This window comes from Primulina huaijiensis, chromosome 11, assembly GCF_012295235.1.
Source record: "Primulina huaijiensis isolate GDHJ02 chromosome 11, ASM1229523v2, whole genome shotgun sequence".
NCBI lineage: Eukaryota > Viridiplantae > Streptophyta > Magnoliopsida > Lamiales > Gesneriaceae > Primulina > Primulina huaijiensis.
This window is the reverse complement of record NC_133316.1, coordinates 1,472,279-1,486,330: the sequence shown is the minus strand read 5'-3', so window position 1 is coordinate 1,486,330 and position 14,052 is coordinate 1,472,279. Positions and strand designations below refer to the sequence as shown.

Below are 14,052 nucleotides of genomic sequence, written 5' to 3'. Positions count from 1 at the left end.
TTGAGTTGGATATCAAATTTTAAGATGACTTCCGATCTTAATTCAGGATGGATCAGATTTGTTGCACCACCTATTAAATATAACTAAACATATTTGTTCTACCATATAAAATGCAAAATAATTCCTGGAAATTTCAATGCATTATTTTCCTCAGCATTCTGGAAAAAGATGATTTGTATAAAAAAATGAGGCGAATGATCCTCGTCACCAGGCCAGCTCATTAGCAAAACGACCATGGAGAATGTCCCCTCCACCCTGTATATTTATATTCAAGGCGACACGCGGCGGATCATCACCGAGAAGAATACCTTGGAATCCCGTTTCTTGACCAGCTGGTGCATGTAAAGTGGTTGCCTTTCTTTATATATATAATATATGAACTATACATAAAGTTATGCTTCACTGATTGAGTTTCCCACCAAGAAATCTGCTCGAGATTTGCAGAAAATTTCGCCGGTTAGCTATCGGTTAGCATCGTTTTCGTAGCACCGCAATGGACGGAGAGAGCTTGCACCAGGGCAACGGCAATAATGTCTCTGCCCCGCAACATACATCGGGCCGGTCCCGGTCAAGGGGACCCGACTTTTTCTTGATTACGTGTCGGGGCTTCGGCGTCATTACTGCGCTGGCTGCTTGTTTCTGCATCGCTATGAACGTCATCTCCGCCGTTCAGTCCTTTAGGAACGGAAACGACGTGGGTTTAAGAATTTTCTTAGTTTTTCGCTGATTTTGGGCGTGCTTAATTCCTTTTTTTTTTTGTTTTTTGGGCTCAGATATTTGATGGGATTTTCCGGTGTTTCGCGGTGATTATTGCTATAATTGTGGTTATTGCGGAGACAGAGTGGGAATACTTTCTTAGGTTCTCCAAGGTCTGCTCCATTTACTCATCTTTATTTACTGTGTTTTTTAACAAAGAGACGGCAGTAGAATCTGAAATATAATCCCTAGTGTAAAATATTATTAGTTCAAGAAATTTAAGCATAAATTCGGGCATGAAATCATCTAGGCATTTTGAGGAAAGTATTCCCTGCAATTACATCTGTTATTTATGTCCATGGATGATGTAAGTTATCTTAAAAAAAAAAACTAACTATGCTCTGGAAAATGCTTAACAGCTTTCCCCTAAGCTTGTGTTTCTGTCACAGTGTATATAGCCTTTTGATAAGCTTTTCCCAAGAAAATTTAAAGATGGTCGGGATGAATCCACAAGTTTGAGGGGGCAAAGGTTGCAGTTTTAGAGAATTTACACGTAAAACTCCGGCCTCTATTGTATCTGTCCCTGGCGGATTCAATTTCAAAACCAAGAAATAAATATAATTTTCTTCAAATAGGTCATCAGTGATAAAACATTTTCATTTTTTGGGATTGAAAATCCGGATGCTTCTGAATAATTGAAACAAAGATTAATCTGATGTGATGGGATTAAAAATTTGGAATCTGTATCTGCAAAGACTTTGTCTTGCCACACTCTTACCATGTTTAAAGATTTAAATGTTATTTTGTGAGATTGATATCCATGTAATGCGATAACTGGGTAATTTTATTAAATTCTCATCATAATGTTGCAGGTTCTTCAGTATTGGGTTGGCAGAGGAATGCTGCAGATCTTGTAAGTCTATATCTTATGATTACAAACTCGAGCAACACCATTTTATTGATAGTTTTTTATGTTAGGATGTGTATCATTGCTGATAGTTAGCTATGTTTATTGTATGTGGATTATCATCTTTGTTTGGGTTGGTAAACTAAAAAATATTATAAATTAAAAGGTTATAAGTTTATCCTGGACATAACCAGACAAATACACCAAATAACAGTCTAAATAACTACATCTCCTAAAAAGTGTCCTGGGAAAATAATGCATACATGTTTCTTAAAACACGAATCTTAATTTTTTCAAAGAGAGAATCTATACTAGTGAGTGTTTTCAAAAAGTGTCCTGGGAAAATAATGCATGCATATTTCTAGAAGCATGAATCTTAATTTTTTTCAAAGAGCCAATCTATGCTAGTGACAGTGTTGCCTTCGAAGTACGTTCTATCATTTGCTAGACTCTGCAAGACATCATTAGATTATCATCGTGCTTAATATAGATAGTTAAGGGAGTGTTCGTAATCACTAAAAAAAAGTGATTATATATTTTTCGCTCATAAATTTGTGAATGAAAAATCCATAATACTTTTTTTAGAGGTTTGTGAATGAAAAATCCATAATCATTTTTTGCAGAGGTTGCAAACACTACTTAAATAAGATTGGTTATATATTAAATGTGTATGGGTGCGCACCATTAGACAAAGCTATTTCTTGTTTTGTAATTTGTAGACACAAATAGCAGGGTGTCGCATGTTGAGCATGCTGCATAGTAATAGTCAAAACACAGTTTTGTGTGGGATATTTTGATATTTAAAATTTCAAATCGAATAAAAGGTAAAATTTTCTGACGAGAGAAGTTGTAGTTGGAAAGAAATTAAAGCAAATAGAAACCGGAAAATAAAGAAGGTGAGCTGATAAGAACAGGGAATATTTTAGGAAAAGGCGAAAAGGCCTCACCTAGAGATCACTAAGGTGGTCTTCCATTTTATAAACAGTTATGGACATATAACGTTTGATGCTATATTTCTGTTACTGCGTATATTGGATCACGGATCAGATGAAATATGACTGTATCTGTTTATTTGTTTAGAGACCCTGTAAGTATAAATAACAGCGCCTTTACACCTATAGTGTCGCTAACAATATTTCTTTTATCTCGGCCAATTCCAGTGTTGCAGTAATGACCAGAGCGTATCCTGAGCATATGCGGAACCATCAAGAACTTTTTCTTCTCCAGAGCATAGCAGCCTACTTGCTCCTTGCATGTGGTGTTATTTATATTATAGCCGTAAGTTAAAGAAATCATGTACCTACTATTTGATATGGTATTAGGCTCATTGCATCGGTTGTGTGTGCATAATCAATTCAGAGCACAATTGACTTTTTACATAAATCCGTTTTTGTGTTAGGGGATATTTTGCCTGGGTATGCTCAAACGCTCTCACAAAAGAAGCCATATGTCACGAGACCAAGCGATAAAGGATCTCGAGGTAATCCCTTGAGTTGCCTTACTAAATTTTAGCTGTTAAGATACTTGCTTGAATGACAAGACTACTATATAGTATTCTCTTTTTTTAGTCATCTCTTTCAGCATTTAACTGTTATTGGGATCCAAGTTTTAAAAAGAAACAAGGGTCTGTAGTTGTTCGAAATCAAACTTCATAGCTTTGAAATATTTGATAATTCCAAACCTTCAATTCAATTTGTTGTTATTTTTTTACGCTTCCTACTTTGGATTGGATCTTGTTGTATCTGTTCCATGTTTAAAGAATCACTTAATAAATATGATGCAATGACAATGACAGCACCTCCAGCGTCGTAGAGAAGAGCTTGAGGCATTATTACTTGAAGACCAAGCATGAAAAACGAGACCGCCATGAGTGTGAAACGTTGAGCTATGTATATCATGTCATCCCGATATGTTTGACAGTTAAGATAATTCGTTGCGAGATTGCATTCTGTTTGTATAGTTTCTTGAAATTTTAGCTTTGTTTGGTTTGTGGTTATCTCTGTTCAGCAACAACTCCAGTTGTATTGTTGTGATATGTATGTTTGGTATTTCTTGGAGTGACTCGTTGGTTTTTGTGTGTTAGAAGCATCAAGAAATATCAGGTTCTGATTTGAGAAATAAACGAATATTCATATTTTAATTAGATCATGAGTTAATTGCTCTCTCCAAAAAAGAATTATTTATGGGCTCATTACTAACCTTTAAAATATATTCAAATCCATTTTATAGGTATTTATAAAGTTTTTTTATAAAAAAATACAAAATTTTGTGCCTTCAAATATAAAATGTATACATTAAAATATTTTTAGTTAATCTCATCTTAGAAAGTTATGGTATGTTTACTTCACATTTATGCATATGTATGTATACATGTTTGTTAAAGTGTCTTTTACTAAGTCAGTGAAGATATGTTGTTTATTAATCGTGTTTATTTTTGTGTCTATCTCTTAATACAGATACATTTATTTTTATTAGATGGGAGCAGAGACGAGCACGGTCAGTGGACAATATATTAATAATTTATATATATAGATATATGATGTGTGAATGTGATATATGTCTTCATGTGAATAAAATTTTTAAAACATATGCATTGTGTGAATATACTTTTTGTGTCGAAAATGAATTAGGACTAAAAAATCTCAAGGGAAATAATTAGATTTTATTCATTAAAAAATTATTAATAATTTTAATTTTACGTGTCAATAAAATTTTATAATGTCCAATATACAATATTATTTATTAAAAAAAATTCATAACTATAATTTGAAACCTTGAAGATTGAACCTTTGCTCACCTTAAAGGCGGATGTTGATGTCTTTGTGTAAACAATATCATGTATTACGGTGAATACACAATTGAAATTGATTTGATAGTGATTATCCCAATATATATTTTATATTTATACGAGGGCATGTATGAGAAATATGAATTGTTTATATATATTTATTTTGAATTAAATTGTGTCTAACGTGTTTATTATTTGATGGTTGTAAACAAAACGTTTAATCATACTATTTTTAGTATTGATCATAAGATAAAGAAAATAATGTTTATTCGTTTTTTTTTTTATAAAAAAAACAAATTCTTTTCTCAATTATTGCATAAAATTTTAAATGTCATTTAAATGTCTAGCATCTCTCCCGTGTTTTTTTTTTTTTCATATAAATATAATTAGCATTAAACATTACACTGAGATTTATGTCCTCATTAAATTACTTGAATTGTATCAATTAATTCTAAATTAATAATATAAAGTGATAAAGATGAAAGTTTGGAACGCAATTCATTGGTAATAATAAATATATTCGACTTGAAACACCAAAAGTCACCGATTAAAAAATATTAATGGCACAAAAGCAATGGGCAAAATTGGAAGCTAAGTAAGTAATATTAAGGGGACAAAAGTAAATACACAATGGAGATAGTTATTCATGTTTTTATATAGAAAATAAAAATACTAGGTAAAGACACGTGCGACGCACGTAGAAATACACTTCTATTTTAAATACCATGGCGAAATTCAACATCGCTAAACCACGGGAGAGATGCTGGACATTTAAATGAGCGTGTAGCAACCCCTTGTGACGTGTTTTAAAGCCGTGAGGCCTCGGGCCAAAACAGACAATATCACAAGTGGACTGGGCCGTGACATTTGGTATCAGAGCGACTCCGCGTGAGTTTGGGATGGTGGGGCAAACCTCAGCGAGGACACTGAGTCCCGAAAGGGGAGGTGAAGGCCCTTAGGCGAAATACCACATCGCTAAACCACGGGAGAGATACTGGGAATTTAAATGAGCGTGTAGCAACCCCTTGTGATACGTTTTAAAGCCGTGAGGCCTCGGGCCAAAGTGGACAATATCACAAGTGGGCTGGGCCGTGACAGTTTATTGCCCGGTTAGCCAGCCAGAGTCTCCCATTCTTCAAAGTTCTTCGAAACGCATTGAACTTCGAATGGAATGCAAAAAGTGAGTAGGATTTTCAAGAGTTAAAATCTTATCCGGGTGGATTTCTCTTTTTCAAAAAAGCCTAATCGGGGTGAAGAGTTATTGATATACCTAGCAGTCACTACACAAGCAGCAAGCTCGGTCTTAGTCAGAAGATACGACTTAGTTCATCAGTCTTTTCCTTTGTCAGTCATGCCCTAAAAAGAACCGAGCTCAGCTACACAATAGCTTTAGTCATCACAATTAAAAAATTGAGGTAATATTTCTTGTCTCATCCGATTACGGTACTCAGTAATAGCACTTTGGGAAGAATTATCTCACATCTGGATGCTTCTTGGAGACTCGTCAAATGATAACCGAGCTAAGTGAGTATGATATTAAGTTTTAACCTCGGGTTGCCATTAAAACCCAAACATTGGATGATTTCTTGGAAGAAACAATTCAGATAGAAGAAAAAAAAGCAGTGGAAGTTTTTTTTTTTTTGACGACTATTCTTGTCAGATTGGCAGTGGAATTGGTATCTTCATGATTTCACCCTGAGGAGAAGAGACAAGCTGTCACACCCCATGACCAAGGCGTTTATGTTAACATTCGACATTATTTCACAATCACACAATCAAAAAATAATAAGACTCATAGTAATCCAATAACAGTCTATTTCATCAAATAGATAATCGTCTTAAAAGCGATTAAAACAAAATGCGAAAGCGTACAACGATAATCAAAGATAACATAAAAATAAAATATCCTTCTTCATCGAATAAGGTTGCATCATTGTTTCTCATCTTCAACTTGTTCTACTCTTAAATCTGGGTAGGATTGTAAGGGATGTGTATTTTGTGAAATACTTAGGGTGCCGATCGAATACAAAATAAAAAATATACATATAATCTTTAAATTTATGTAGAATGCTTAATCATAGGGTACAAAGGGCAAATCTTTCAAGTGTTATAAGAAATGTATCATTATAACAAAAACTTGAACTTAAATCAAGTAACATATATCAAGTAGCATTGAAATTCATCTCATATTTCATGGTGTTACTGATAAGTCTCCTATATGTAATTCTTCCAAGGGATGAGACCATATATCAGTTATTCTTACCCACCGCATCAGGGCCATATCATAGTTAATCTTACCCACCATGTATGAGACACAGTTCATAAAATTTCCTTTACTATTTCAAATCAAATCATAACAATGCTCGAAAACTTATATCATACCTACAATAAACAAATACATATATTAATCAACCAAATATCTCAATAATATCATAACCAAGCATCGATTTGATATTAAAATTTCCAATAGTTCGATATGATATTTCATCAATGGTTCATTTCATCAACAATTCAACATTTATAATTCAATCAACGTTTTGAAATAATGATTAAAAAAGGATGGGTCATATCACGATTTAAATCATAAATATCAAGTTTTAAAACGTAAGCCCATTTACTGTAAATTATTTATAGCATGAAGAAGCTGGTTGCTGGTTGTAAAACAGACATAACATAAATAAGTGTGTGTGCAACGCTTTTGGCCGCTGGTGCTCAAGATAGGGACGAGGTTTCGCTGCTGGTTGGTTGCTCGAAAAATCTTATTATAACTCTAGTCGTTGGTGCTTGAGAATTTGATAGAATCTCGTCGCTTAAGTGGGATACAACCATTCTTACGACCTCACCCCTTATGGTATTAAAATTAAGGACTAATATCAGGAAAACATGTAAAGTGGATTAATCTCGGAGTCAGGTGTTGACACTGTGAAGATTCAACTGAAAATGAGATGGAACTCCAAAGTTGTGACCCTGATACGATGGGATACAACTGTTGTTACGGCCTCGTCCGCTTAGATGATTATCAATTAGGGACTGATATCGCTAAACCATTAAAGGAAGATGAATTGAAGTGCTATATGTTTATGGCGTCTCAAAGATTACGTTTCATGGAATATGTTTATGTTTAACCATGATATGTTATGCTATGAACTGTAAAGATGACCATGGTTTTTTTTATAAAAAAAACATCTATACATTATTATATGTGCTCGAATGGTCCTTATTTGTTGAGTGTTTTCTCAAACACTCATCTCTTACTCTTCTCCCAGATAAAAGCAAGGAAGAACTCAAAGAGGAAAAGCATACCTAGTTTTAGGACCGGTGAAAAGAAGAAACTTAAAATAGTCGTCGTTATTTGATTTTTTCTATCGTTATGTTGATAGATTTTTGCTTCCGCTTATATATTTAGCTTATGTTTTGTATTTTTGGATGTAAGCACAAATTTCATTATGAAATAATATATTGGTTTTAGTTAAATTATGTACTACTCGACTTGCTGTTTTTAGAATTATATTTGAAAAAGACATTGTGTCTCGAATCAATGGCATGACAGTCATCTCAAAAGTACTAATCTTAGCGAGCTTTCTCATAAATGCCATCAATTTTATTCTTTTCTTTTAATTTTGTTTACATTTTTATCATTCTGCTCGGGTTTATTTTCTTCTATTTTGATTATTTTGCCTCGGGACGAAAAACTTGTAAAGCATGACCAACTCGCCACCTCATAAGCCCAACACAACTTAGCAATTACAAAGCCCGACAAACTCCACACCTCATAAGTCTAACAAAGTTTGGCAATTACAAAGCTCGGCCTGCTTGGCATGTCATAAATCTAACACAGCTTGGAAATTTCAAAGCCCGACCAGCTCAGCTCGATGATTACAAAGTCCAACCAGCTCGGTACTTCATAAGCCCAACACAACTTGACAATTACAAAGTCCAATCAGTTTGACACCTCATAAACTCAACACAACTTGATAATTACAAATCCCAACCAGCTCAGCCCAACATAACTTGTCAAATACAAAAGTTTGACCATCTCAACAATCCATGAATATGCCCGATTGATGCACAATAAAAGTTTATGTTTTACTCGAATAAATACCGTGCATGAGTTACAAGTTTAAAACTTACCAAAATTTTAACTTTTTTCCTTTTTCCCGTTAGATACTCTACTCGGATTACAAGTTCCAACTATTAGCAATAATTTTAATCTTTTACATCTTGTTCGGGTGAATACTCTGCACGGATTACAAGTTCAAATTTTGGCTAAAATTTAAATTTTACAACTTACTCAGGTGCATACCCTGCATGAGTTAAAGTCCAAAACTTGGTGAAATTTTAGAATTATACGTCTTACTCAGTGAATATCCTACTCAGGTTATAATTTTTATACTTACCAAAAATTTTAAATTTTTACATCCTACCTGAGCAGACACCTTGCTCGAATTATTATTTCAACACAATGAAATTTTAAACATTTCATATCTTGCTCAAGTAGACGCCTCTCCGATTATTGTATCAACACTAGAGAAATTTTTTTATAACTTTCTTTCGTAACTTGGATATGTGGCTCGGGTAAGAAAACTAAATATGAAAAGAAAATGATTTTCATTGGAATAAAAGGATCTAGATATTACAAACAAAAATAAAAACAGAAGTACAATGACATGCAAAATCAAGACTCCTCCTCGGACACTTCCTCCTCAGAAAGCTCGCCTCTCTTGAACATATCCTCGAGTGCCTTCTCTAAGTTGAGGAAGGAAGAAGGGTGCTCGAATTCCGAGTAGCCGTTGGCCCGAAATTGAGCCAAGCAACCCTGGAAGCCAAGCTCGAAGTACTTCAACGCCTTTTTTGAACAGAGAGCATCGAACTCCTGAGACTTAATAAAATCTTCTTTCTTCGTTGCCCAAAGAGTCTCGGCATCCAGCCGTTGGCTTTGCAGTTGAGCCCCCAAACTAATAGCTTTCTCGGCCAGCCGGGCACTCTCCTGCTCCGCTAGGGAGGTTCGCTTCCGAGCTTCCTCCAGCTCGGCCATAATAGATGCCTTCTCCTCCATTGCCCGAGCCTCTGTGGCCCGGAGCTGCTCCATCAGCTCCGCGTGCCGTGCCCTCACATCATCTAGCTTTTTTTGATGGTTGTGGGAGGCTGCTCGGACATGACTAGCACGGAGGGAGTGCTCCCCGGCAAATAATATACCCTGCAGAAGGGAAATAAAACAACTGAAATTGTGCACGAAGATAATATAATTAAGAAAATGTGAAGTACACTTGCCTGGAGAAAGCCGAGGGACATCCGCTCTTCCACCTCCTGATCGGAGGCCCTCTGCACCAGCTGCAGATCAGCATCAGAGATCAAATTCTGCAATAAACTCAATGCCACGGGGCCCGAAGAGTCCCGGAAGAGAGAAACTTCTGGGTCATAAATGGGCCTCTCAACCCGAACTCGGCAACTCGGCGGAGAAGCCGAGTCTCGAACCTCTACCACGGGGCCATTCCCACCAGCCCAGATGTCTTCCTTCGAGGAGCCCCCCTGCTCTTTTTGCTTGCCAGAGGAGGAGTCCCCAACCCCCGAAGAAATATTCTGCACAGTAACAGTAGGGTCGGAGCCCTTCTTCTTCTTGGCGATCTTCTCCTGCAGCTCGGGAGAAGGGTGGGGAGGAGCCTCTGATTGCTCAGCCTTCTTCCTCTTCATTGCCTTCAGCATTTCAGCCTTCATGATATGGATTTTTTTAATCTTAACGGCATTCATAAAATGTGGTTGCGCGGCAACAATTGGAACTTTTGAAAGGTCTCGTAGTACTCCCTGCAACAGCAAAAGCTTCAATGTAAGTAATTTAGAGCACTAATAGCATCTATTCAACAATAAGAAACTTTTGAATGGACTAGACTTGGTATAATTGAATTTTATCCACATAGGATAATTTATTCTGACGTCACGATAAGTGGTTTTATTGCTTTCTTGTATTTCAAGTGTTTTTCCATATGAAAAGGAAAAAATGATTTTTATGTATAAATCGACTCGCATGTAGCCAAGAGCTGAATCTGGGTTTAAATGCTCATGGGGGAGGGCTACTCTCTTCCGCAGGTAATGTTACATACAGATAGCCACATCGGGTTTCTGAAAAATTATAAAAAATGGAAATGATGAATTACCAGGAAATTTTGTTAAAAAATTATAGAGAGACGACACTTTCAAAGTTATAACAGAATTTAGAAACATGCTTTCAAAAGTTCAATTAGCAGTCAAGAATTTTACTAAAAGTGATCCTATAAAACTCTTATGTATGAACTCATCAATCCCAACAGGACCAAACAAAGAATTTACTGTATTATAAATAACTTAAAAACAGGCAAAACAAAGACTTGAAAAGGAGAGTCTGCGTTGTAATATGAACACAATAAGATAGGTGTTATTACCGTTGCCAAGTGTTCTCAATAACGAACAAACATAAGCATTGAATTTAAATAGCGAGTTGAATGACTGAATTAAATANTTTTACTTGGATAAGGTGTTGTGAAGGTTGGTTTGTTAAAACGAACAAGCATATATATATAAATATATATATACATACTAATTTTTACTTGGATAAGGTGTCAACATATCCCTAAAAGTAGAATTCACAGTACGCGGATAAAGAGCCTATGACCACTTCCAGGAAACACAGTAAGTTCCACAAGGGAAAAAGCAAATTCATAGCAACCTGAACAACATTAAGTAAGATACACTAAACCAGTGATATACAGCACCTTGTTGGCCCACTTCAGACCACATGCATTGCACAGTGTCCTTGGTCCATCTGGCCCACGTCTCATCATAGGAGTGGACTTCGAACTAATCCCACAATGCCTACATCTGCTATAGGCAAGGAAATCCAACAATACTTAAAATCCAATGACAAATCAAAACAAAGATCAATGCGCCTCCACTGTGGCTCAATGCAATCATTTATCTGTTATGTAAAAATAACAAGAAAAACAGGAAGAGGACAACGGGGCTTAACAAATAACAAGTAACAAAACCACAGAATTGAGAAAATGACACTCACGAGGTCTCCTGTTCTTCTTGGCCACCATCGAAATCTGCAGAGGATGAACCCGGTTCCTCAGGAACTGACTAGGATGATGTAAACTGACCTTTCTTGCGCTGCATCCTGGCAGAATTTAGAGTATATGTATGATACATAGAAGCAGACTTAAAATCAGCATGGCAATGAGTTGGGCTAGCCATTAATGTTTAAATATGATAACTAACAACACTAAGCTCATGCCAAAGCCAGACATTATGATTCAAGATCTTGATTCTGAAACCATCATAAAGTTATGAAGTATGTCTTGATGTAGAATCTCTCTTGTTACATAAGAATATAAAAATAGCAAGCAGCTTAATCTCGTAGAACATAAGAATGCTCTGTACTACATATTGTTTGTTTTAGGAATAGTATGACATGTTTTTAAGCCCATAGTGACAACCATTTACCAAACTCACCTTCTTACAACACCAATATCACATCATATCAATTTTACAAACCATAATTGAACTCGCTTCAACTACCAGTGTAAAAGAAAAACAAAAACTTATGTTAAATGGAATACAAAGGTTACATTAACACATCCATTGAAATGATAAATGGAAGAAACGTACATTCTTCCCCCCTTTAAAAAGTAGATTACTACCAAGTGTTGTTTCACACCAAATGCTTAAACGTTCGCTGAATCAGGTGATTCACACACATCACATCAAAGAATTAATACACTTTCAAAGACTCGTTTTATCCAAATTACAAAAGCAATTTTAACAGTCAGAATAAAAGTTTGGACAACTGAAGCTAAACTAAAATATGAGCTGTTATCAATGAAAATTTTACATAGCTGGCTTTTCAATGAGTGAAGAAGCAGAAATAAGAGCCTAAATATGAGAACAATTACAACACACCAATTGCTACTGGACGTTCTCTAATATTTTTATTACCTGAGAGCAACTTCCTTGCGCACATTATAACGAATCTTCTTACTAAAGCACCGTTCTTTTCTCTTTTCTCGGAAACGGTTCAAAGAAGCAGCCCTTTGTGGTTGACTTGACCTTCCTAATTGACCAGCCAAGCCCTATTGGGGCAAATGGAAAAGTCTTTACAGCCGTAAATCCATGCCGTGTCAAGATATTTCAGTAAGTTAAAATCAGGTTAACATATCCACACCCGATGGTTTGGAGGAGTCATCCCAGGTGTAGGAATATCAGTGGGTACTTCATAGCCGCCCAACAGTGACAGAACTGCCTGAACCTAAACATAAATTTGTGTGGGGTGGGGGAGGTTTCGCTTAAAATGTCACATACGAGCTAAGCACAAAGCCAACTACTGATAAAATACCCAAAACCGCGGGTTCACATCACATTACAATATCAATGAACCATAATAACCTACGCTCACTTTAGATTCTCGAGTTCACCCACGGAAATCTGAGGTGATCACTTCCATTCAGTATAAGGAAAAATCTTAAAACGGAAAACAGAATGAGAGGCAAAATACCTTCTCCGGAGTAGAGGAGCCGAAGGCATAAACTTTCCCGTGAAACGACAGCGTAGGCTGGTCCGCACCAACATTCCCTCCGGCAGACGCCACAACCGGGGCCAAACACGAATTACACGCGTGAGGGCCAACCATCTCCACACCATCCATGACCCCACCTCCACCGGAATCGTGGAGCGCGTGCGGCGAGTGGGTGGCGTCGTAACTGATCTGCAATGGGGGTTTTTTCTCTATGGAGTCTCCATTGGAGCACTGAACGGCGTCGTCTTTCTCATACTTGCAGACGCGAGTTGTACCATGCTTCTGGAGGTGTTGTACGTTGGCTCCGTTCATGGAGGAATGTGGCTGTCCGTACATGGGACGTGGAGGTTTGGCGATATTGGTGTCCAAGTCTCTTTCAATTCTCTCGGAGGGGAAGGGAGGTCTCGTTTGCAATTTTAGCACAAATCTACGGCCTGATTTTGCTAAGTAAATACACATTAACCCTCAACGTTTTAATGTATTACATTGGTACCCCAAAACCTTTAAATAGCCGGTCACACCTTCGATACTAAACATTGTTTCAAATCTATCAATTTATTGTTTTTATTTATAATTTATTTATAAGACAAAAACTTATGTGAGACGATCTCATATGTCGTATTTTATGAGACAGATATTTTATTTGGGTTATTAATGAAAAATATTACTTTTCATGCTAAGAATATTACTTTTTATTGTGAATATTGGTAGGGTTGACCCGTCTCACGAGTCTCACAGATAAAGATTCGTGAGACCGTCTCACAAGAGACCTACTCTATTTATAATTATAAAATGAAACATAAAACTTATAAATATAGGTAAAAATTTGCGTGAGACGGTCTCACGGATTGTATTTTATGAGACGGATCTGTTATTTGGGTCATCCATGAAAAAGTATTACTTTTTATGCTAAGAGTATTACTTTTTATGCTAAGAGTAGGATTGGTCCGTCTCACATATAAAGATTCGTGAGATCGTTTCACATGAGACCTACTCATAAATATATAACCGTACTTTTATATTAATATAATATAATATATATAAATAAATAAATATATAACTATTATACTATATGTAAAGTTTAGACATTAATGGTCTAACTATGTGACATCAATT

At 36.1% G+C, this 14,052-nt stretch overlaps 1 protein-coding gene and 1 pseudogene across 1 annotated transcript; one reads left to right on the top strand and one right to left on the bottom strand.

The window, feature by feature from the left end:
- Nucleotides 1-290: 290 nt before the first annotated feature.
- LOC140987283 (uncharacterized) lies at nucleotides 291-3,746 on the top strand. The gene is made up of 6 exons (XM_073455735.1): nucleotides 291-694; nucleotides 774-869; nucleotides 1,569-1,609; nucleotides 2,764-2,881; nucleotides 3,003-3,083; nucleotides 3,399-3,746. Exons 1-6 carry the CDS (start codon nucleotides 494-496, stop codon nucleotides 3,453-3,455), a joined length of 594 nt encoding a protein of 197 aa, XP_073311836.1. The 5' UTR covers nucleotides 291-493; the 3' UTR covers nucleotides 3,456-3,746.
- A 5,236-nt stretch (nucleotides 3,747-8,982) lies between these two features.
- On the bottom strand, nucleotides 8,983-13,426 carry LOC140988120 (uncharacterized; annotated as a pseudogene).
- Nucleotides 13,427-14,052: the final 626 nt, after the last annotated feature.